This window comes from Tetrao urogallus (genome assembly GCF_951394365.1).
Source record: "Tetrao urogallus genome assembly, contig: SUPER_28_unloc_1, whole genome shotgun sequence".
Lineage (NCBI taxonomy): Eukaryota > Metazoa > Chordata > Aves > Galliformes > Phasianidae > Tetrao > Tetrao urogallus.
In genome coordinates this window covers 1147-24589 of record NW_027639058.1, presented here as the reverse complement: position 1 = coordinate 24589, position 23443 = coordinate 1147, and the positions used below count along the sequence as shown (strand labels likewise).

At 63.4% G+C, this 23443-nt stretch overlaps 5 protein-coding genes across 5 annotated transcripts in view; all 5 read right to left on the bottom strand.

The window, feature by feature from the left end:
- Window positions 1-11443, bottom strand: part of IGSF9 (immunoglobulin superfamily member 9) — a gene marked incomplete at both ends in the record, with an annotated part of 13974 nt that extends 2531 nt beyond the window's left edge. Inside the window, 24 exon segments of the mRNA XM_079550919.1 lie at window positions 82-129; window positions 131-193; window positions 195-224; window positions 226-229; window positions 965-1352; window positions 1355-1646; window positions 1648-2014; window positions 2235-2280; window positions 2408-2578; window positions 3982-4066; window positions 4182-4432; window positions 5180-5355; window positions 5431-5554; window positions 5646-5796; window positions 6616-6732; window positions 6812-6952; window positions 7024-7166; window positions 7242-7387; window positions 7554-7695; window positions 7777-7894; window positions 7980-8131; window positions 8364-8516; window positions 11130-11315; window positions 11392-11443. Of these exon segments, the coding sequence (XP_079407045.1) occupies window positions 82-129; window positions 131-193; window positions 195-224; window positions 226-229; window positions 965-1352; window positions 1355-1646; window positions 1648-2014; window positions 2235-2280; window positions 2408-2578; window positions 3982-4066; window positions 4182-4432; window positions 5180-5355; window positions 5431-5554; window positions 5646-5796; window positions 6616-6732; window positions 6812-6952; window positions 7024-7166; window positions 7242-7387; window positions 7554-7695; window positions 7777-7894; window positions 7980-8131; window positions 8364-8516; window positions 11130-11315; window positions 11392-11443 (3546 nt within the window).
- A 177-nt stretch (window positions 11444-11620) lies between these two features.
- On the bottom strand, window positions 11621-15117 carry DUSP23 (dual specificity phosphatase 23; the record flags this gene model as incomplete). The annotated part of the gene is made up of 3 exons (XM_079550918.1): window positions 11621-11741; window positions 14203-14384; window positions 14854-15117. 3 exons carry the CDS (start codon window positions 15115-15117, stop codon window positions 11621-11623), a joined length of 567 nt encoding a protein of 188 aa, XP_079407044.1.
- A 1437-nt stretch (window positions 15118-16554) lies between these two features.
- Window positions 16555-18696, bottom strand: LOC306956328 (uncharacterized protein; the record flags this gene model as incomplete). The annotated part of the gene is made up of 4 exons (XM_079550932.1): window positions 16555-17150; window positions 17802-17971; window positions 18052-18151; window positions 18312-18696. 4 exons carry the CDS (start codon window positions 18694-18696, stop codon window positions 16555-16557), a joined length of 1251 nt encoding a protein of 416 aa, XP_079407058.1.
- A 213-nt stretch (window positions 18697-18909) lies between these two features.
- On the bottom strand, window positions 18910-20019 carry LOC306956333 (serum amyloid P-component-like; the record flags this gene model as incomplete). The annotated part of the gene is given in 3 exon segments (XM_079550936.1): window positions 18910-19304; window positions 19307-19528; window positions 19956-20019. Coding segments are annotated over 3 exon segments (681 nt in total).
- A 1090-nt stretch (window positions 20020-21109) lies between these two features.
- LOC306956332 (atypical chemokine receptor 1-like) lies at window positions 21110-22874 on the bottom strand (the record flags this gene model as incomplete). The annotated part of the gene is made up of 2 exons (XM_079550935.1): window positions 21110-22024; window positions 22854-22874. The coding sequence occupies 2 exons, from the start codon at window positions 22872-22874 to the stop codon at window positions 21110-21112; spliced, it is 936 nt and encodes a 311-aa protein (XP_079407061.1).
- Window positions 22875-23443: the final 569 nt, after the last annotated feature.

The following is a 23443-nucleotide window of genomic DNA, read 5'->3' as shown; positions in this document are numbered from 1 at the left end:
CCCCCCCCTCCCTCCTTTTCCCCCCAACAGGAGGATTTATGGGGACCCCGGCGGCGTCCCCGTGGTTGGGGACAAACTCACTTTGATGCTCCAGTCCCGCAGGGTGATGGTGGAGAGGGGCTGGGGGGGGCTCTGCGGGGCGGTACAGCTGCAGGGCGGCCAGCAGGTCGGTGGCCAATGTCACCTCCGTGTCCCCATTCGTAGCTCTCGTCCACAGATGTGTCCCCTCCTGTGGGGGACAGACATGAAGGAGGGGGCACCTCCTGCTCCCGTCCCCATCTGCCACCATCGTCCCCATCCTCCGTGCCAAGCATCGCCGTGGTCCCCATGCCCAAGTGTCACCACGTCTCCATCTCCAAAGTGCACCATCATCCCGCACAGCGTCACCATGTCCCAATGTCCCCACTGACCCCCTCCCATCCCCCAAAGTGCCACCATCATTCCCACTGTCCCCACCTCTACGCCCAAGTGTCACCACAGCCGCCCGTGCCACCATCATCCCCCTTATCTCCGTCCCCATTCCCCAAATGTCACCATGTCCCCCTGTCCCCAAGTGCCGCCATCACCCCGTGTCACCATCATTCCTTTCCACAAGTGTCAGCACTGTCCCCATCCTGTCCCCAAACGTCACCATTTATTCCAATGCCCAACCCCATGCCCAGGTGTCACCACGTCCCCGTCCCCATGCTCAGTACCCATTGGGCAGCCCCTTGTCCTTGTCCCCACTCCCAAATGTCACCGTCATCCCCTTGTCTCCAAGCTCAACTGTCACTGCTGACCCCATCCCAAGTGCCACCATCATTCCCATTGCCCCAACCCCCAAGTGCCACCATCACCCCTTGTCACCATCATTCCCCCGTCCCCAAGTGTCACCGCTGTTCCCATCCCACCCCCCAAACGTCACCACCATCCCCCTGTCCCCAAACGCCACCATCATCCCCCCGCTGTCTGTCCCCATCCTCACCTTTTCCCCCCCACGTTGGGGACCGGCTCGGTGCCCACCTTCCAGCTGCCCCCATCCCCAGTGGGGGTTCCAGGGCCGGGCCCCCCCAGGGATGCTGTGAGCGAGGGGGGCCTCAGGAAGGATGCGCTGCCACGGCCGCTGCTTTGGCTGGTCAGGCTGCCCCGGGGCAGCTTCTCAGGGGGGGGCACCTCCCTACTTTCAGTCTTATCCACGGGGGGGGCACGGCGGGTCGGTTCCGGGGGGGTCGGCCATATGGGGGGGCCGGGCAACGAGGCCTTAATGGGACCCAGTGGCACCTTGGGGGGCTGCAGGAGGGTGGGGGCCGGGGGGAGCTTGGCACATGGATCCGTGCAGTCCTGCCCCCCCTCGGGCTGCTGCTGGGGGGGCACGGGGGCTGCTGCGGTTCCTCGGGGGGGGGCCAGTCACCATCCACGCACATCTCCTTGAAGAAGGGCAGGCTGAGGTACTGCAGGATGCTGCTTTGGGGAGGGGGGGACGCGGTCCGCTGCGGGGTGCCGGAGTCCGGGGGGCCGCCCAGGGGGGGCAACGAGTCCCAACGGTCACTGGGGGGGTCGGGGCTGTAAGGCAGAGTGGCAGGAGAGGCCACGGGGCTGACGTCGAGGATGCACAGAGCGGCGCCTTCATCCACGGGGCTGCTGCTGCCGTATCCAAAATATCGACCCCCGCCGGCGACCGGAGGGCACTGGGGGATTTCCGGGGGGGCGAGGGCGTAACGCCACCTCCTTGTGCCAAATGGGCTCCGTTTCTTGGAGACGTGCAGAGGGGGGGTCCTGCTGGGGGGGCGGCTTTTCGGTGCTCTCCACCACGAAGCGGCCGTCGGGGCCGCGGCGGATGCGCTCCAGCGGGACGTGCTCCCCGACGTGGCTCTCATAGAGGGCGTAGCCGGCACCCGACCCCCCCGCGATGCTCAGCCCCAGGCTGGTGCCGGCCTTCTCACCCCACAGCAGAGCCCGGCGCAGGCTGGGGCACGGGGAGGGCTGCAGCTTTAGCTTGGCCGTGCCGGTTGGGCTATCAGAGGTGTGAGAAGGGCTGGAAGGAGAAGAGAATGGCTGCGGTTGCAGCATCCGATGCCTCCCCGTTAACTGGTAGGGATTCCAATGGCTGCTGCGCGCCGTCTGCTTTTCTTTAAACCAAAACCCCAAAAAGCAGAAAGCGGAGCATCCACAGGTGCCACCCCGAGCCCAACTCCCCGCCCCAAACCCAGCAATGATGTGGGGAGAAGAGCAGTGAGATGTGGGGCACGACTTACTGCGCGGCTGGGAGCTTCTTGCGGGGGGAGAAGACAAGCGGTGGATCTGGAGGCCATGAGAACACAACGGGGGGGGATGAGACGCGGCGATGAGATGACAGCGGTGCACACACAGCCCACGGACCCCCCCCCTCTTTAAATCCCCCTCCCCACACCTCCGTGGGGTTCGTTACCTCGCTGCCGTTTGCGGATGCGCGCGGCGCGCCGTCGGTTCATGATGCAGGCGGCCGTGGTGCTGAAGATGATGGCCACGCTGAGGAAGCAGATCCCACCGATCACCCCGGCCAGCACGGGCTGTGGGAGCAGCTCGGGGAGCTGCGTGCGGGCTGGGTACACCTCCATCCCTGCGTTGGGTGGGAGATGCGTTGGCTCAGCCCCCCCCCGGCGCCGCAGCGCGGATGGCAAAAGCTCGGCTGCTCCCTTGGGTGCCCATTAAAGAGAAAGGCTGCAGGCTGGGGGGAAAATCTCAGCCCGTGGGAATGCAAGGGGTCAAGTCCTTGCACACAAAGCCCCCGCTGACCAAACTGCTCGCATGGGCCGCTGCAACGTCCTACAAAGTGCCTCTGTGCTCCCTTATTAAGCGGTCGAATCAATGAGCGGCACAGAGTGCGGCCTCTCTTCCCCTGAGTGCTTTTAAGGAGGTTTGTGCTTTGCTAAAAGCTTTCCATAGGAATCAGTGCGGCGCGGGCCGTCCGTAATGGCACACAGGTTGGTAAAAATAAAGAGCAATGGAGGGATTTTGTGAGTTAGGACCTTTCCAACCCAACCATTCCGTGTCTCTGGGATCTGTAAGGACCTTTCCAAACCAACTGCTCCATGCCTTTCTGATCTGTAAGGACCTTTCCAACCCAATCTGATCAATTCCATGTCTCTGCAATCTGTAAAGACCTTTCCAACCTAATCCAACCCAACTGTTCCATGCCTTTCTGATCTGTAAGGACCTTTCCAGCCCAACTGTTCCATATCTCTGGGATCTGTAAGGACCTTTCCAACCCAATCTGATCATTCCATGTCTCTGCAATCTTTCCAACCTAATCCAACCCAACTGCTCCATGCCTTTCTGATCTGTAAGGACCTTTCCAGCCCAACTGTTCCATATCTCTGGGATCTGTAAGGACCTTTCCAACCCAACCCAACCATTCCATGTCTCTGGGAACTGAGAGGACCTTTCCAGCCCAATCCAACCCAACCTTCCATGTCTCTGGGATCTGCAAGGACCTTTCCAAGCCAAGCCAACCCAACCATTTCATGTCTCTGGGATCTGTAAGGACCTTTCCAATCCAATCTGATCATTCCATGTCTCTGCAATCTTTCCAACCTAATCCAACCCAACTGCTCCATGCCTTTCTGAGCTGTAAGGACCTTTCCAACCCAATTGTTCCATATCTCTGGGATCTGTAAGGACCTTTCCAATCCAACCCAACCATTCCATGTCCCTGGGATCTGCAAGGACCTTTCCAACCCAACTGCTCCATGCCTTTCCGATCTGTAAGGACCTTTCCAACCCAATCCAACCCAATTGTTCCATGGCTCTTGGATCTGTAAGGACCTTTCCAAGCCAACCACTCCATTGGAGGCGCTCAGGCTGGATGGGGCTTTGAGCAACCTGACCTAACGGGAGATGCCCCTGCCTCCAGCACGGCGACTGTAACAAGACGACCTCGGGAGCCTCCTCCCACCCAAAACATTCCATCAATCTTTATTTCTGCCTCCTGCCTGGGGACGGGGGGTGGCTGCAGCCCCTCACCTGCCGTGGAGACGTTCACCGTGTTGCTGGGGTCGCTGATGTAGCTGCCAGCAAAGGCCACCAGGCGGAACTCATAGAAGGCGTCCTGGGGGGGGGGGGGGAAGAAAGGGGGGCAGAGATCACCATTAGGTCAGGCCTTCCTTACTGCACCCCCTCTTTGGCGAGACCCCCCCCCCCCTCCCCACCATGCAGATCCTCACCTTGATGAGCCCTGGCACCAACACCTGGCTCTCCGTGCTGGGGATGGAGCGCTCCAGCACCTCCCAACCACCCCGCTCCTGCCGCAGCTCCAAGGCGTAACCGCTCAGCGGCACCGAGAGCTGCGCCGGGGGCTGCCAACGGAGCAGGACCCCCCGCGCTGTCTGGTTGGCACTCAGAGCCTGAGGTGGGGACAGGAGGATGTGCACGGTGATGGCCGGCGGCTCCGGAGGCACTGTGGTCACTGGGAAGCCTGGGGAGAGAAGGGTGGGCGAGAATGGGGTGGAAATCATAGAATAACAGGATGGGCTGGGTTGAAAAGGACCTCAGTGATCATCAGTTCCAACCCCTGCTGTGTGCAGGGTCACCAAGCAGCAGCCCAGGCTGCCCAGAGAACCCATAGGGTGCCATAGGGATCCATAGGGTGCCATAATCATAGAATCATCATAGAATCCTAGAATGGCCTGGGTTACAAAGGACCACGATGATCATCTGGTTCCAACCCCCTGCTGTGTGCAGGTCTCCAACCAGCAGCCCAGGCTGCCCAGAGCCACATCCAGCCTGGCCTCCAACGCCTGCAGGGCTGGGGCATCCACAGCCTCCTTGGGCAACCTGTGCCAGTGCCTCACTGCCCTCTGGATGAAAAACTTCCTCCTCATATCTGACCTCAACCTCCCAGTCTCACTTTACAACCATTCCCCCTTGTCCCATCACCATCCACCCTCACAAACAGCCGTTCCCCTCCTGTTTATCTGCTCCTTTCAAGCACTGGAAAGCCACAATGCAGCCTTCTCCAAGCCAAACAAGCCCAGTTTCCTCAACCTTTCCTCACAGGAGAGCTGCTCCAGCCCTCTGATCACCTCAATGCCCTCCTTTGGACCCAACTCTAAGAGCTCCACGTCCTTTCTGTGCTTGCCCCCAGGCCTGGACGCAGAAAAAAATAGGAAAGCTTTCCATCTTTTAGGTGAGCTTTGAGGGGAGCCGTGCGCTCTGCTCTCACCCCTGGGCACGGAGGTGACGATCTGGCTGAAGGGACCACTGCCCAGCTTGTTCTGCGCCAGCACGCTGAACTGGTAGCTCGTGTCTGGCTGCAAGTTCTCCACCAAGAGGTGCTGAGCCCCCGGCGGCACCGCCAGCGACACCCAATCGTGGTGGGCACGGGGTGGGTGCTTCGCCCTGCGGGGACACGGAGCCCTGAGCCACGGCCGAGGGACGGGAGGGGACAGCGGGTGGCACCAGAGAGGGACTCACAGCGGCGTGTACCAAACGCTGAACCTTTGGAAGTAACCTCCATCAAAGCCTGGCTCCCAGGAGATGTTGGCCGCCAGCAGCAGCGGGAGCACGGAGACGTTGGTGACGGCGTGAGGACTGGTGCCTGGCACGGAGGCAGAGACGAGAGCGCGCGGGTCGGACCCCAAAGCGCCGCCATCCTGCCCCCCCTGCGTCGCAGACGGCGCCCCGCTCACCCAGCACGTGCACGGTGGTGGCAGCGCTGACGCTGGCCACGGCGTTGGTGGCCGTGCATTCCCACAGCCCGTGCTGCTCCTTGACGAGCGGGTGGAAGATGAGGCTGCTGTTCCCGTCCACCTGGGCACCGATCTGCCCTGCGCTGCCCACCTGCGTGGAGGGACGCTGAGGGTGGGGACTGTCCCACCTCCACCACCATCCCCGCCCCTGTTTCCCATTCTCTGTCCCATCTCCATCCTCATCCCTGCCTCTCCTTCATCATCCCATCTCTATCCTCGCCCCATCTCCATCCCCCTCATCTCCACGCCCATCAACCCCATCCCCACCACCTCCAACCCCATCACCTTAGAATCATAGAATCACCAAGGTTGGAAAACACCTCAAAGCTCATCCAGTCCAACCGTTCACCTGTTCCCAACAGCTCCCACTGAACCACGTCCCTCAGCACAGCATCCAGCCTTTCCTTCAACACCCCCAGGCTCGGTGACTCCATCACCTCCCTGGGCATCCATTGCAGTGCCTGACCACCCTTTCTGACAAGCAATACTTCCTCATGTCCAGCCTGAATCTCCCCTGCCGTAGCTTGAAGCCGTTCCCTCTGCTCCTATCACTGATGACACGAGAGCAGAGGCCGACCCCCAGCTCACTGCAGCCCCCCTTCAGGCAGTCATAGAGAGCAGTGAGGTCTCCCCTGAGCTCCTCCTCTCCATGCTGAACATTCCCAGCTCCTTCAGCCTCTCCTCATCAGCCCTGTGCTCCAGACCCCTCACAGCTTTGTTGCCCTCCTTTGAACACGTTCCAGGGCCTCGATGCCTTTCTTGCAGTGAGGGGCCCAAAACTGGACGCAGCACTCGAGGTGCGGCCTTACTAGAGCTCAGTCCAGGAGTACCTTCACCCTCCTCCATCCCACAGACGATGTCCCAGGAGGACAAAAGCCAGGCCGACCTCCCATGTGGCTTCCTTCCTTACCTTCCCCCAGGTGATGGTGGGTGGGGGGTCCCCGTGGGCCATGCAGGGGATCACCAGCTCCCTGCCCACCTCCTGGAAATATTCCTCCTTGGGACGCACCGTGAAGGCGGGGGGATCCTGGAAGAGCCACACGTGGGGATGGTGACAACACGCAGCAGGACGGGGCCTTGCTGCCATCCCCGCTCCTCATCCTCACCTTGAGCAGGACGCGGGTGGGTCGGGACGCGCCGGCGGTGCCGTAGCTGTTGTAGGGGGTGCAGCTGTACACCCCCAGGGCATCGTCATTCCCCGTGGCGATGACGATGGAGCCGTCAGGTCTCGTGGACCAGCCTGGGAACTGGGAGAAGGGAAGGAGGGTGAAGCCGAGGGGGCGCAGGGATGCCGCGGGGTGGGGGAACGCAGCCCCACCTTGCCCAGCTCCAGCGGGCGCCCATCCCGTGTCCAGCTGACGGAGAGCAGAGGAGGGTTGGCTCTGGTGGGGCACCGGATGATGCCTCGCATCCCCTTGGGCAGGTGGGTTTCTGGGAGCATGGTGGTCACCTGTGCTGGGTCTGTGGGGACGAGAAGGGTGCTGGGAAGGCGTCGGGGACCCACGGCAGCCCCACAGGGCGCCCCAAGGCTCTTACACAGCACTGTGATGAAGGCTGAGGCTGAAGGCGGCTTCCACAGCCCGTTGCTGGCGATGCAGGTGTATTTGCCCGCATCATCCGGGGTGGTTCGCTGGAGCAGGAGGCTCCCGTCCACCAGGATGCGTACCCGTGCCTGGAGGTGGCTAGAAGGGGAGGAAGGGGTGGAAGAAGGCACAGCAAGGATGGGAGAAGCCCTGTGTCACACCCCATCACACCCAAAGGTGCCCGGATCCGCGCCTGCTGTGGGCAAAGTCCTGTTGCCTCCATCCACCATGAGCCAACGGCCACAGCGGTGCCTCTGCGGCGTACCTGAGGTGGAAGACGTTGCTGCTGCCCTGGAACCAGGTGTAGGTGAGGTTTCCTGGGTACGCCTCAGCCTGGCACGCCAGGAAGGCATCTTGGGAGACGTTAACGGTGACGTTCTGCGGCGGCACCACGATGACGGGCGGCCCTGCAAAGCGGAGGGGACCGTGAGAGTTGGGGGGTGGGAGCACGAGGAGGGGACGGCCCCGAGGTGACCCCGAGGACTCACCCTGCACGAGCACACGGGTCGTGTGGGTGATGGTGCCCTCCTTGCTGGATGCATGGCACGTGTAGGTGCCCGCGCTGGCGCGCTCCACCGCGGCGATGCTCAGCGTCCCGTTCCTCACCTGCAACGTCGCCAATAGGGACAACCGAGGGACAACGTGGGATGGGGGGGTCTCCTCTCCCCAGCTGGCGTCACGCTGAGCTCACCTGCACCGTGTCCCCGCTCTGCAGGGCCAGGTCGCTCCTCTTCCAGCTGACGATGGGCTGCGGGTTGCCCACGGCCGTGCAGGTGAGGCTCAGAGCGTCACGGTCCCGCACCTCCACAAACGCCGGGGGGGTCACCGAAAAGGTTGGGGGTGCTGGGAAGAAAAACGCGCTCTCAACGTGGGGAAAGAGAAGATTTGGCCCCAGCCCTGAGAGCGAGGGGTCTGGAGGGGGATCCAAGGCGATGGGAGCAGCGCTGCCCTCCGAACGGGGCGGCACAAAGGGCGGCGCACAACAGGCACCCAGGCAGGGGAACGGGGCGACAGCGGGATCCCAGCGCCCAACTCAGAGCCGGGCTCAGCAGCAGGACCCCCAGCCCATCCCTACCATTGACGGTGAGGTGGATCCAGGTCCCGTTTTGGAAGTCGGCGTCGTCGCTGGGTCGGTCGAGGAAGAGCACGCGGCACTCGTACCAGCCCTGGTCCTCAGCGCGCAGCAGGTCGATGCGCAGCGACGCGCCTTCCTCGATCCGCACGCGACCTGCAGGACCAGGAGCACATGGCACTGCTTGGGGACAGCCGTGTGTGTCCCCCAGAGCCACCTTCCCCCCCCTCCATCAGAGCTGCTCACCCTCGGGAGCCCTGCTAAGCCCCGGTCACCCCCGCACTCCTCCTCCCTGCCGTGCTGAGGGGTCAGGAGAGCCCCGAGCGGCGCCCCGTGGCACCCAGCACCACTGAGCCACCGATGGGAGCCACCCCCGTGTTTTGGGGTGCTCACCCCAAACTGTCCCCACGGATGAGGAGGAGGAGAAGGAGCAGAAGCAGAGCACGGCCCCCTAATCCTCCATGCTATTATCAGAGCTGTAATCGGCTCAGGCGCACGGCGCAATATTGGCTCAGCGGTGCCGGGGTGCAGCCAGCACCACAGAACCCCCAAACCCCCCAGTGCTCAGCCCCATAAGTGCCACCTCCCCGGGGGTGGGGGGGGGGTTATACAGCAGAGCAGCATTCTATCAAGTGGTTCCCATTAAACGAGTTTTGCTGGGGGAAGTTTGGTGTCCCCAAGGTCCCCACGTGGGTGCTGCACCGGCCAGACGAGCCCGGCGAGGATGATGATGATGATGATGATGAGGGGGAGGAAGCAGGACCGGGTAGGGCAGTTTGGGGAATGCAGTTTCAAACCCAGCAAGGCACCACGTGCAGCCCTTGGCTTCCCCGCAGCCTCTCCCAAATTCGCTTTTCCCAGGAGGTGATGGGGGCCGTGGGAGGGATGGGAACGAAGGCATCGCCGGGATGCGTGGGGCAGCCCCACAGCCGGGTGCTGGGAACAGCAGGCTCCAAACAAAGCTCCCTTTGGCACGGATCAGAGCGCAGGGGATGCCCCTAATCCCCCCCAGCGCCGGCCCCAACTCCTCCTCCTCCCCCACCGATAACAAAACCAACAAAACCGCCGCTGCCCTCCCCGCCGGCAGCCCCTGGCAACCGCCATTCAAAGGGACACAAAGGGGGACGGCGGCCACCGCCGTGGGGGGATGCGGTGGCCACGATGGGGACCAGCGACCCCAGGCAGGGGACGCCGCGGGGGATGGCGGCAGCTGGCGGGGGGCAAACGACCCCATTTCCCCTCCAAAGGGCTTTGGCTGCAGCCCACTCTTGAGCCCTGAAAGCTCGGGTGACACCAGGTGACACGAGGGGCTCCAGGGGTGACGCTGAAGCCGCTGTACCTGTTTGGAGCAGCGGCTGCCAGGCTGAGCTCGGTGTCCCCCCCACCCTTCACCCCCCAGCGTCAATCCTGGGTGCAGCCAGTTGGTGACACAGTGGGGACCATTGGGGACGAAGCCAAAGGAGACCAAGCCCCACCTGCTGCCTGCCCACAGGGAAACCTGAGCTCTGCAGGTAACCGGAGCTGTGGGGCCCCACGGCGAGGCTTCGGTGTCACCAGGTGTGTTGTCACCATGGGGCTTAGTGTCAATGGGGGGGGAGGGGGGGGGGGTTCCTTGTCACCACCAGCACTCTGTGGGATCGGCCCTCCCACGCCAAGGCTCCAAATCCGGGCAGCGCCGCTGCTGAGCTGCTGAAGGGCCAAATCCCTGCCCCACGCACAACCTCGGGGCCACCGGGGGCAGCGGGGCCTCTGTGGGGACTGCGAGCCATTGGGGATGGAAGCTCTGGGCTCTGGACAGGCTATGGGGACTGTGACCTATGGGGGATAGAGGACAGACCTTTATAGGGACAGTGAGCCATTGGGGACAGAGGACAGGCTTTTATGGGGGCTGAGCCATTGGGGATGGAAGCCATGGGCTCTGGACAGGCTATGGGGACCGCGAGCCATGGGGGACAGAGGTCAGACCTTCATGGGGACTGCGACCCATGGGGGGGAAGTGTGACCCAGTGGGGACAAAGGTCAGACCTTTATGAGGACTGTGAGCCATCGGGGACAGAGGACGGGGTTTTACGGGGACTGCGACCCACTGGGGACAGAACCCAGGGGCTCAGAGCCTTTATGGGAACCATGAGGCATGGGGTACAAAGTCCAGGTCTTCATGGGGACCACAACCCATAGGGGGCAGAGCCTTGAAGGGGACTGTGACCCACAGAGGATGAAAACCACGAGCTCTGGGCCCTCCATGGTGACTGTGATCCATAGGGGACACAGCCTGGGGGCTTGGGGCCTTCATGGGGACCACAATTATAGGGGACAGGGCCCAGTGCTCATAAGGACCCACTGGGGACAGAGCCGAGCATCTTCGTGACTTTATGGGGACTGCGACCCATTGGGGACCAAGAATGATGGGGGTCAACACTCAGTGACTGTGGGACTTCAATGGGGCCACGACCCACAGGGGGCTGAGGGTCTTCAATGGGGCCACGACCCAAAATGGGCTGAGCTCAGGGGTTTGGGGTCTTCAATGGGGCCACGACCCATAGGGGGCTGAGCTCAGGGTCTTCAATGGGGCTGTGACTCAATAGGGGCCTGAGCTCAGGGGTTTGGGGTCTTCAATGGGGCCAGGACCCATAGGGGGCTGAAGGTTGAAGGCCTTCAATAGAGCCACAACCCACAGAGCGCTGAACTCAGGGCTTCAGAGCCCTCAATGGAACCACGACCCAAAGTGGGCTGAGCCCCCCCCCCCCCCCCCCCCCCCCGATCCCTCACCGATGTACTCCGGATCCACTCGCGGTGAATAAAGGCCGAATTTGATGAAGATGGGGAGGACGAACCCGACCCGGAGCCACTCGATGACATAAAGCGGCGGCCGGTTCGGTTCGGTTCCCAACAGATCGCAGCCCAACACAGCGCTGTCCCCGACTCGACCCACCACGGTCCCGCTCTGCCCGCTGCCTGCACCGGGACGGGAACGAGAATTGACGACCGGAACCGAACCGAACCGAACCGCCCCAGCCCGGCCATGCGGTACCGTCGGTCCCAGCGAGCAGGCTGAGGAAGGCCGCGCGGAGCCACCACCGCATAGCACAGGTCCAACGGCCCGCAGGTCACCAGGTACCGCCGCCGGAGCTCAGCAGGGCTTTTCCGGGCTCCCCGCGGCCCCGAACCGGGGACGGCCGCCGGTTCTTCATCGCCCGAACCGAAGCCGAACCGAAGCGCGCCGCTCCGCCGCCAAAGCAACGGCGGTGGGAGGACCTCGGCTAGGCCACGCCCACGAGGCGCTTCTGATTGGTTGTTGCCTGGGTAACGGAAGCTTGCTGGAGGCCAATGGTAGGGAGGGGAGGAGGGAGAGGGGCGCGGGGGGTGATGGGAAGTGTAGTTCTGGGGAGGGGAGGGGGATCGGGGTGGGAATGAAGGGTATAGGGTGGGACGGGGGGGATTTGGGGTGGGAATAAAGGGCGTAGAGTGGGACAGAGGGGGCGTGGGGTGGGAATAAAGGGTGTAGGATAGAAATGAAGGGCATAAAGTGGGACACGGGGTGTGGGGTGGGAATAAAGGGTGTAGGATAGGAATAAAGGGCTTAAAGTGGGACAGAGGGGACGTGGGGTGGGAATAAAGGGTGTAGGATAGAAATGAAGGGCATAAAGTGGGACACGGGGTGTGGGGTGGGAATAAAGGGTGTAGGATAGGAATAAAGGGCTTAAAGTGGGACAGAGGGGACGTGGGGTGGGAATAAAGGGTGTAGGATAGAAATGAAGGGCATAAAGTGGGACACGGCGTGTGGGGTGGGAATAAAGGGTGTAGGATAGGAATAAAGGGCTTAAAGTGGGACAGAGGGGACGTGGGGTGGGAATAGAGGGTGTAGGGTAGGAATAAAGGGCATAAAGTGGGACAGAGCGGATTTGGGGTGGGAATAAAGGACATCAGGTGAGGCAGTGGGGGTACGGGGTGCCATGCGGTGTCACAGCACGCCAAGCCATCCCACCCCATCCCGTGCCACGCTGCCCCACAGCACATTGTGTCGTGGCATCCCAAACCTGCCAGACAACCCACTCAAACACAGGGCTTGAATTTGGGCGGTCTCATGCAGGGCTGGATGATCTCTGCGGGTCCCTTAAATCTGGGGACATCCATGACCGGATGACTGTAGGATTCCAAGCTGTGCCATGCTGCTCCTCACCACACCGTGCACACGCCACCCCACACCACCCCTGTGACAGCCCCCGCCCTGCTGCTCTCTGGTTGCCCTCTCCCACCCCGTCCGTCACCCCTTTAATCCCCTGCTGTGTCCCCACAGAGGGGACGGCCACCAGAGCCTTGTCCCCATCCCACAACCCTGAGCCGGAGCTGGGCTGTGAGCCAGGCTGGGGGCTCTGATGCTGAGGGGACGCCCCCCAGTCCTGACCCCATGGTGCCACCGATGGGTCCGTGCCGGGTTGGTGGCACAGCACGGCCGACCCCCGCAGTACCGCAGCAGGGATGCTGGGGCCAAACCCCCATCGCAGTCCCCCTCTTGGGGTGGGGGTCCCGCTGTCCCCCCCCATCAGTTCGGCCTGGCCCGGCCCCCAGAGCGCGGGAGATTATTAAGGACAGAGCTAAAGTAAGAGGAGTTAAAGGAAATAATTCTGCTCTTAAGCTGCTTTCCTGCATCTCCCAGTCCCATGTGAGCGCTGTGACTCCGCGGGCTAAGGCCCATTCTGCACTGCCCCCGACCCCTTCCACGTCCCCACGTCCTCCATATGGGGCATCCTCCCCCCTCCACCCCCCCCAGCCACCCATGTCTTGTTTTGGGTGCTGGCACACGAGAATCCCTTGATGTCCCCACACGTCCCCATGTGGTGCCGTGGTTTCCTCAGAGCCACGGTGCCACCCATGGGTGCCGCCACATCCCCAAGCCCCCAAGGAGAGGCGATGACCCCACCAAGTGCTGCTCCGCACCGCTCTGGGGTGCCCCCATCCCCACGGCCATCTCCTCCCATCCCTGCCAGCTCTGACCCCAGCCACTGTGTGCCACCGCCACGGTGGGACGTTTCTGGTGGAACACGATGGCATTTTGGGGTTTCACCACCCTATTTGGAGACGTGGAGCTGTTTGGGGGGAGGTGAGGGCCCTCCAGCCCAGGGTGCAGGTGGTGAGCCGGCACCCGATGAGCAGCGCACGCCCGGCACGGTGCCACACACCCAGGAAGGGAGACGGTGACGCTTCTTGCACTTAGGATTTAAATGCCACCAAGGTTAGGAACAGCTGAGAAGAGATTTTCAGGATTGGACTTTTGGAACGGAGATGCCTAAATTCCATCTAAGCTTCCCTTTAAGCATCCACGTCCCGGGACGGCCCTGGGGAGCTGCTGTCACCCTCCACGTTGCGTCACTGCGTTGGCTGTTGACCAGCTCTGGGGATGGCAGAGTCTCAGAGCCTTGTGACACGGGATCCCCAATTTTGGGGTGCCACTGTTGGGTTCCAAGCAGTGATGAAGGTTGAAGAGCTTGGGGTTGGGGATGGCAGCGGCTCAACATGGAGCGAAGGTGGGACGTGGTGGAGGCGGGGGTCTCTGGTGGCCCTTTGGTTCCCCAGACAGAAGCGGAGAGGAGCAGCATGAAGCCCTTTAATGGCGACAAGACAAACGCTGGCACCGCCAGGCTGGGCAAAGCTTCACAGGGAACATCTCACCTCCATGCGAGCACGCTCTGCTCGTAGAGATGCTCACAGTCACACCTCCCTGCTGTCCTCTCCAGCACTACAATGAGGCAGATCCACGTTTCAGGGCCCCTCCTGGCCCTGCAGCTGTGCCTGCCGTGGCCCTGTTGGCACAGGGACCCCCCCCAAGGGGGGCTGCACGTACCTGAAGCGCCGGTGGAACTCCATGACAGCTTGCTCCTGCTCCCGTGTCTCGATGGAGCCCGGCCGCAGCCTGCGGATCTCCCGGATGGCGTCGCTGCCACTCATCTTCCGTGTCTTCACCAGGTAGCAGGCCAGCATGGTGCCCGTCCGGCCATGTCCCAGCATGCAGTGCACAGCCACCGCCTGCGCCGTGACACGGGCACCCCACGGCGTCACCTCCCTCCAGGTGTGACCTCCATCCTGCTGTCACCCACCCTGACATCACTGGCTCCACACTGGCGTCACCCCCCCGTCATCACCCCCTCAATGTCTCCTCTCTCACGGTGACATCCTCCTCGTGGTGTCACCCACCGTGGAACCACGTATCCCACACTGGCAGCACCGCCCCACCATCACTGCCTCGGCGTCACCTCCATCTCAGTGTCACCTCCATCTCAGCGTCACCTCCATCTCAGTGTCACCTACCTCTTGCTGACACCCTCCTCTTGGTCACTCCAATACCACCCCCCTATCCTTGGCATCACCTCCATCTCGGTGCCACCTCCCTCTTGCTGACACCTCGCTCTCGGTGCCAACCACCCCAACATCCCCCCCCCCCATCCTGGCATCACCTCCTCTGCCACCGCCCTCGTTGTCACCCCCCTGTCCGTACCTCCCCGCGACCGTTGGCCTCCTCCACCAGCTGCAGGAAGCTCTGGATCTGTCCGGGTGTCGGTGGGGTGAAGTCAGGCACACGGAATCGGTGGAGCTGCAGCGCGGGGCAGCAGCCGTGATGCGGGGGGGGCCTTTCAGACAGTGACACCAGATGCCTCACGCCCCGGCCCAGCAGGAAACGGTAATGGCCCGGCTCTCGTGGCATGGCCAGCCCCGCCAGCCTCCCCTCTGCCACCCACGAGAAGTTGGGGGGCTCCACCATCGCCTGCGGGGTCCTGTGGGATGGGGACGTGGGATGGTGCTGCACCGCAGGGTCTGGACCCCTGGGCTGTGCCCCTCTCCAGAGCCCAGCATCCCACCCCATGCTCTCCTTAAGACCTCTCCCCACAATCCTCAGGACCCCCCAGTCCAGGCTTCCTGAGACCCCCCCCTCCACCCCCCCAGAACCTCCCCAGCCCAGACCCCCCCCCCGAGCTTTAACCAGACCCCCCCCAGCCCACCCAGGCCTCCTGCCCAGGCCCTTTTAGGCCCCCACCATCCCCAACCCAAACCCTGGACCGCCCCCCCCCCCCCACCCCCCAGGCCAGTCCCCAACACCCCGTGCCCCAACAGCCCTCCTGGGCCATCCCGCCCCCGACACCCCCGGCCCCTCCCAGCTTCCACCCGCCCTCCCTCCGGCCGCCCCGGGCTCCCCCCCCCTCCTCCTTCCCGGCCCGCCTCCGCCGTAGGCCGCACTCAGCAGGCCCGGCCCTGCGGCCTACCCCGAACCGAGACCCCAGCCCTGCGGCCTACCTTGAAGGAGACCCCGGCCCTGCGGCCTACCTCGAACCGAGACCCCGGCCCGGCCTGGCCGCTCCCCCCCGCCCCCCTCCCCTCCTGCCCCGGGCCTTCTCTCCCCTCCGTACCGGGGAAGGCCGCGGGGGGGCGGAGCGGGACAGCAGCAGGGAACGGCGGAATCGGTCGCAGCGCCGGAATCGGGAGGCGGAGGCCGTTGGGCTCCGCGGTTGCACCGGGGCGAGCCCCCCCCCCCTTCCCTTCTACCCCACTCCCCGGGGGTATCGGGACGCGGGGCTGCACCCCATGGAGGTACCGGGAGACCGGGACTCCTCCTTTGTCCTTGCTTTGTCCCCTCCCCAGCCTTACAGAGGGGGACAAGAGGGGTTTCCATGGACTGGGGACAAGGAGGGACCCCAAAGTGGGGGGATAAGGGGGTCCCCGTGGAGGAGAACAAGGGGAGACCCCGCAGATGGGGATAAGGAGGGACCCCAAAGTGGGGGACAAGGGGGGGGCCCCATGGAGGAGAACAGGGGGGAACCCCACAGATGGGGACAAGGAGGGACCCCAAAGTGGGGACAAGGGGGGACCCCGCAGATGGAACGGGGGGGGACCCCAAAGTGGGGGATACGGGGGTACCCCATGGAGGGGGACAAGGAGGGACTGCATGGAGAGGTCAAGGGGGGGATCTCAAGATGGGGGACAAGGGGAGATCCCATGGAGGAACACAATGGGGGACCCCACAGAGTTGTTCTCCTCACCCAAATCCCCCACCCCCAGCACCACAAAATGCACCCAGCGCTGCCTGCTGCTGCTTGTCGATTTTATTTGCTGCTATGTGGCTGTGGGGGATGGAGGTCAGGCAGAGGGGACTTGCGGAGGGGGGGGGGCACGCGTTAAATGGTGGCAGCGGCGGCCAGGAGCCTTAGGACACGAGGTACACCTCACCCTCGATCTTATAGGGGAAGTTCCTCCAGCTGAAGATGGGGGTGGCGTAGGGTTCGGTGTAGCCGAGCATTTTCACCTCTGAGTTGCTCAGCCCCACGTCCCACATGTAGACCTCGGAGATCTCCCCCACGAAGGACTGCTGGGCGTCGAAGCCTCCCCCGAAGGTGTCCTGCTCCTGCCCCAGCACCACCACGGCCTCGTCGCCCACCTCGTAGCCCTTCTGCAACCCTTTGCGGGGCCACGGGCGTCCGTTCAGCCAGAAGCGCACGATGCCGGTGGGTGACTCCCAGGTGACGCAGACGAATTCTGACTCCGCGTGGCTCTTGGGGACGCGGAAGGTGACGTATTTCCCCCCGACGTAGAAGTGGTACTCGGTGGGTTTGAATTTGAGGAGGAGGATTTCGTTGTCTTGAGCTTTGGTGGCGTAGGAGAAGAGGCTGTGGGGCCGCGTGAGGTCGGTGTAGGAGCGCAGGCACACGGTGAAGTTGAGCAGGGGGTGCTCTGGCCGCGCCTGCACCAGCACGTGGGAATTGTTGGACTGTTCAGGGAACACGAAGACTTTGTCCTTCAGGTCTGGGAGAGAGAGGAGAAAAAAAATGAATGTCCCTCACAGAAGGAAACCACCAGATCTGGAAGCGGCCGCTGTTAGCCGTAGGGGTGGCTTCCAAGCATCTCGAGGTGCAGCCACGCGAGGGCTGGTGACCCGGGGTGATGTTGGCACGGGGTGGGGAGCAGCTCCCCTATGAGGACAGGCTGAGGGAGCTGGGCTTGTTCAGCCTGGAGACAAGAAGGCTGCGGGGTGACCTCATTACAGCCTTTCAATACCTAAAGGGAGCCTACAGAGGGGAGGGGAATCAACTCTTTGAGAGGGTTGATACGTGTGGGACGAAGGGAAATGGTTTTAAGTTGAGGGCGGGGAGATTGAGGTTGGACATCAGGGGGAAATTCCTTACCCAGAGGGTGGTGAGGTACTGGAACAGCTGCCCAGAGAGGCTGTGAATGCCCCGTCCTTGGAGGTGTTCAAGGCCAGGTTGGATGGGGCCCTGGGCAGCCTGGTTTAACATTTAACGTGGAGGTTGGTGGCCCTGCGTGTGGCAGGGGGGGTTGGAGATTCATCATCCTTGGGGTCCCTTCCAACCCTGGCCATTCTGTGATTCTGTGGTGAGGAGGAACTGGAGGAAGGAGGGCACAGCTGGGAGGATGGGTTGTTCCTTCCCTCCTTACCGTCTGTCCACAGGTTGTAGGTGGCCGCGGCGGAGCCCCGGGGGCTGGTGACCTTGCAGGTGTAGATGCCCAGGTGGGTTTTATTTAAGGAGCGGAAGAGGAGGATGTCACTGGGGCCTCTCTGCAGCGGTTCCTGGATCCCTTTCTTCTCCCACACGAACTCCTTGGGGCTGCGTGGGGCTCGGTGTCACCCAGGCGTGGGGTTGCCCGTGGGGCGGCCGCGCTGTGGGGTGGGGGGGGGCTGCCTTACCCACTGTCCCCAGTGACCTTGCAGCTCAGCACCAGGCTGTGGTACATAGAGGGCACTTGGGGGGAGCTTTGGATCCGGGCGCTCAGTTTGGCTGCGGCACCTGGACGGAGGTGGGGGGGTTTCATCACCCTGCCACCCCCCCCTCACAGCCCCACGTCCCCATGTGTCCCCTTTTGCTGTTGCACCCCCTCAGTGCCACCACCCTGCGTGTCCCCATGTCCGTCCCTCCACCTGCTCCCCAGGGGATCCTTCATCCCTACCGTCTAGGGCAGCGAGGCTGCAGAGCCCCACGAGGAAGAAGAGGAAGTAGAACCGCATTGTCTCCGTGTCTCCACCGCAGCGACAGTGGCAGAAGTCCAGCGCACTTTCCAGAAGAAGGGCACTGCCACCTGACTTCCTCCCCCGACTTTCCCCAGTGAGGACATTGTCCCGTGTGACGCCATGGGGACATCGGGTGAGCGGCTTTCGTAATGTCAGCAATGGGCAGGAAGCGTGGGGACCGGCGTCCGTCCCCAGATCCACGTCACCCCCTCCCGTCCCTGGCAATCGATGTGTCCCCGCATCCCCCAAAACCACCCCATCCCCTCCCATCGCCAGCGGGATCGACGCGCGCTCATTTTTGTCATCGTCACCTGGAGTTTTCATGGTTTATTTTGCTGCAGGGGGAGGACGAGGATCCCAGGGCAGGGACGGGGCCGGCGCTGCGTGCCGTGGGGACTCAGCAGGAGAGGGGCGACCCGGGGCTGGGGGTGTCCCCATCTCTCCGTGCATCACATCCCCGCGGCCGAGCCGAGCGGGCGACGCCGTGCGGAGAGGACAGCGAGGATGGAGACAGCAAAGGGGAACGGCTTGGGGGTCTCAGGCCCCCAGCGCCTCACGCAGCCGTGGTTTCACCACCACGTCCCCCTTGGCCTCGTAGTGGAGGCCTCCCCAGGCCAGCAGCGCCGGCGGCAGCCTCAGCGCCAGGTAAGCGGAGCGCATCTTATCGGGGGACAGCCCCGCGTCCCACAGGTGGACGTCCGCCATCTCCCCCGTGAACGAATTATAGACGTCGAAGCCTCCCCCGAAGGCGTCCTGCTCCTGCCCCAGCATCACCACGGCCTCGTTGCCCACCTCGTAGCCCTTCTGCAACCCTTTGCGGGGCCACGGGCGTCCGTTCAGCCAGAACTCGGCGATGCCGCTGCCCGACTCCCAGCTGGCGCAGACGTGTTCCCACTCCCCGCGGTTCTCGGGGACGCGGAAGGTGACGTATTTCCCCCGACGTAGAAGCGGTACTCGCCGGGTTTGGGTTTGAAGAGGAGGATTTCGTTGTCTTGAGCTTTGGTGGCGTAGGAGAAGAGGCTGTGGGGCCGCGTGAGGTCGGTGTAGGAGCGCAGGCACACGGTGAAGTTGAGCATGGGGTGCTCCGGCCGCGCCTGCAGCAGCACGTAGGCGTCGCTGGGGTCCTTCCGGAACACAAACACCTTTCTGTAAAGGTCTGTGGGGGACAGAAGGAGGTGGTGGGCTCTGCGCCTTCCTCCGGTCCCCTAGGGGACGGCTCTGCCACGTGGTGTCCCCGGTGAGGGGCGTCCCCATGGAATGGTGTCCTCACCAAGTGGTGGAAGGACGTCCCCATGGAGTGACGTCCCCAGTGAGCGATGCCCTGACCGTGCGATGGCTCCAATCAGGTTCCCCACTGAGTGACATCCCTGCTGTGTCAACTCCCCACTGAGTGACATCCCCAGTGTCCCCCACCAGAACACATCCCTCTGAGTGACATCCCCACCGCGTGACATCCCCATGGAGTCACATCCCCAGTGAATGATGTCCCCACCAAATGATGTCCCAACGTGTGACATCCCCACTGAGTGATGTCCCCATTGAGTGACACCCCGGCCCCCTGATGTCCCCCAGTGTCCCCATACCTTCCTGGGCCATGGCAGCGGTGACGGCGCTGAGGACAACGATCCACATCGGCGCGGTGCCCATGGTGCCGCTGCGCTGCTGGGTGCGGACTCGGCGGGTTTATGGGGTGGCTGGGGTGGGAGGGGAGCCCCCGTCCCCCAATCCCATCCGCTGGCACCGATGGAGCTGCGATTTCACGGTGTCACACGGCTGCAGCACTGCGTCACCGCAGCACGGGGCCGTCCTGGAGCCGTGCCCGGGGCGCGTGGTGCGGGGTCGGATTTGGGGTCACCCCTCCATGAGGCATCGCCTCAACCCCGACCCTTCTGTCCTCTGAGCGACTCCGTGTGTCCCCTGCTGGTGTCTGTGCACCTTCTGGGGCTTTCTGTGCCCCCCTGACCCCCTCTATTTCCCCCCCAGACCCTCTGTCACCGCAGGGCCATCCCTAATGGGGATTTCCAAGCGTTGGCCAAATGCCGAGCTCAATTACTTCCCTTCCTGCTAATTAATCACAGTGCCTTATTAAGCATCCCCCCCCCCTCTTATTCGGAACCCCAGGAGCAGTTCCTCCTGCTTCCACCCCACGGCCCCCACGGGAACGGGACCGGAGATGATAATGGAATGGAACGTGGTGCTCCTGGGGATGGGCATCCTGAGGAAGCCCTCAGCCATCCCACGCTGTGCCCCACAGCCAACAAGGGGGGGCTCAGCCCCACAGTGCTCACGGGGGACTCTGTGGGGCAGCAGTGGGGTGTGAGGATGAGGGCTGGTTTGAGAAAGGAGAGCCCCCCCCCCCCCCCCTCGCCCCCCTGGGGAATTAAACCAGGCTGTGGGCATCGGGGCTGCAGAGACATTTATTGTACAGAACCCCCAGCCGGGGGGGGGGGGGGGTCAGAGTTTGTCGGGGGGGAGGGGGGGGGGTAAATGCCACCTATGGGTGCTGGGGGGGGGGGGGGCGCTGCCACTCCTGGGGTGTTTGAAGGGCACCCATGGGTGCTGAGCAATAGCATTTGTGGGGTTCGGGGGGAACTGTGCCACCCACAGGGAGCTTAAAGGCCAACGGCACCCATGGGTGCAGGGGAAGCAATGGGTGCAGGGGGAGCGATGTGACCCGGGGCCATCGGGGCCACCCGTGGGGCTGTGGGACGGGGCTGTGGGTGCCCTTTTGGGGCGCTCAGCACTCTCCCCCCCCTTTGTGACCGCAGAAGGCACTGAGGAGCAGCACGAGGGGCACGAGGCAGCAGTGAAGCCCCCCCAGCGCCGCGCTCAGCCCCAATGCAAAATCGAAGCTCTCAAAGACGCCGCAGTCGGTCGGCAACACCCCCACCTCCAACAGGAGCTCCACCACCATCGCCACCCCGTGGGGAGCCCACAGCACCCAGAACAGCCACCCCACCCCGCTCCCCATCTCACCCCGCACCCCCCGCAGCGCCGCAGCCGTCAGCAGCGCTGCGGGCAGCAGCAGGAGGACGCAGCAACACACGGCGAGATGCAGCAGATGCGCAGCAGAATCCACGTCCACGCTGCGATGCAAGCACTGCGTGCTCGGCCCCGTCCCCGCCACGCCGCCGCTCAGCGCCGCCGGCACCGCCATCGCCATCGCCGTCACCCACAGCACCACCGCCCTGCACCAACCGCGGCCCCGCAAACCGCAGCACCCGGCGCCCAGCAGCAGCCCCTGTGCCAACACGCTGCCCTGCCGCAGCAGCAGCACAGCCCTGCACGGCCCCTCGCCCGCCCGCCACCCCCAAGCGACGCCCGCAGCCGTCGGCAGCGACGTGACGGCGAACAGCGCGCAGCAAGCGGCCAGCTGGGCTGCAAACGCGCGGCCGCGGGGCCAGGAGCGGGGACGCAGGGACAGAGCCAGCAGCAGAGCAGCCGTGGCCACGAAGGAGGTGGCGCTGGTGGCCATCAGGTACGGCGGTGCGGCGCGGTGGAAGAAGGGGCAGTAGTGGTTGTGGCACGGCTCTGCGGCCGCAAAGTCCTCGTCGTTGCTGTCTGTGAGGTTGTCCGCGTAATCTTCGTTGGAGGAGGAGTTGAAGAGGTCCAGGAGGTTCAAGGAGGTGCCGTTTGCTACGATGTCAGGGCTCTGCGAAGCACAGGAGGTGCCGTGGGGTGTCACTGAGTTGGCCCCTCCGGTGGCCACGTGCCGCGTGTTATCAGGGAGGCACAGCGTGGGGAGCGCTGATATCTCAGGGTGTGGGTTCACCCCAAGTCAAGAAAACCCCATTTTCTTGCTCTGAGTGGTGTTTTCCAGTTCTGGGACTCCCTGCTACGCGCCCACCTGGGGCTGGGGGACATGGGGTGGTTGGGTGCCCCATGGGGTCAGGGTTGGGTACCCAGTGGGGATGGGGTTGGGGATCCCATCGGGTTGGGTGACTCTTGGGGTCTGGGTCGGGTATCCAGTGGGGTTGGGGACCCCATGGGGTCAGGGTTGGGTATCCAATGGGAGCGATGTTGGGTAGCCTATGGGGGTGGTGTTGGGGACCCTATGGGGTCAGGGATGGGTATCCAATAGTGTTGGGGACCCCATGGGGGTGGTGTTGGGGACCCTATGGGGTCAGGGATGGGTATCCAATAGTGTTGGGGACCCCATGGGGGTGGTGTTGGGGACCCTATGGGGTCAGGGTTGGGTATCCAATAGTGTTGGGGACCCCATGGGGGTGGTGTTGGGGACCCTATGGGGTCAGGGTTGAGTATCCAATACTGTTGGGGACCCCATGGAGTCAGGGTTGAGTATCCAATAGTGTTGGGGACCCCGTGGGTTGGGTACCCTATGGGGTCAGGGCTGGGTACCCCACGGTGCTGGGGATTGGGGCGGAATGGAGGAAGGCGATGGGTGTGAGAGCTGGAAATGGGGTCACCTCCAAAGAGAGGAATGGAATTTTGGAGAACCCCGCAGGATGGGAAGGACTCACCCCCGGGACGCAGTTGCCCATGGTGTTTCCTCAACGCCTCCGGGCTCAGCAACGGACGCGCAGCGCTGTGTGCACAGTGCTCAGCTCCGCTCTGGCTCTGCTTTGCGGGGCGAAGGGCTGCAGGGCCGTGATAAAGGCTGCCCCAACTCCCTGCCTTCCTTTCTCCCTCCCCAGCTCAGCAATTCCCTCCGCCAGGGCTGAAGGAAACGGGCGGCTGCTGCCAGTAAAGGCGCCGAGCAGCGGCGCTGGTAATTTCTGGTGCAGGAAGCGATCATCCCTTGGCAGAACGACTGCAGTTCCTTCGGAATTTTGTTTGGAAGCGCTGCCGGTGCGGGGCAAAATCCGTGCCAGGTTTGCAATCTCCGCCGTGGGGTGAGGAACGGGGCGATGGGCAACGCGCCTGTCCTTGGGGGCTGGGAATGTGGGGATGGGATGGGGGGGTCTGGGTGGGTTTGGGGGCTGCGGGGTCTCCGTGGGGTGAGCTGCGTCCCCCCCTTTCCCTCACCCCTGGAGGCCACGTGCGGAGGCAGAGATGAGCAGGCGGGTGAAGGTGTGTAATCCAGATATATTTCATAGGATTATTTCTCCGA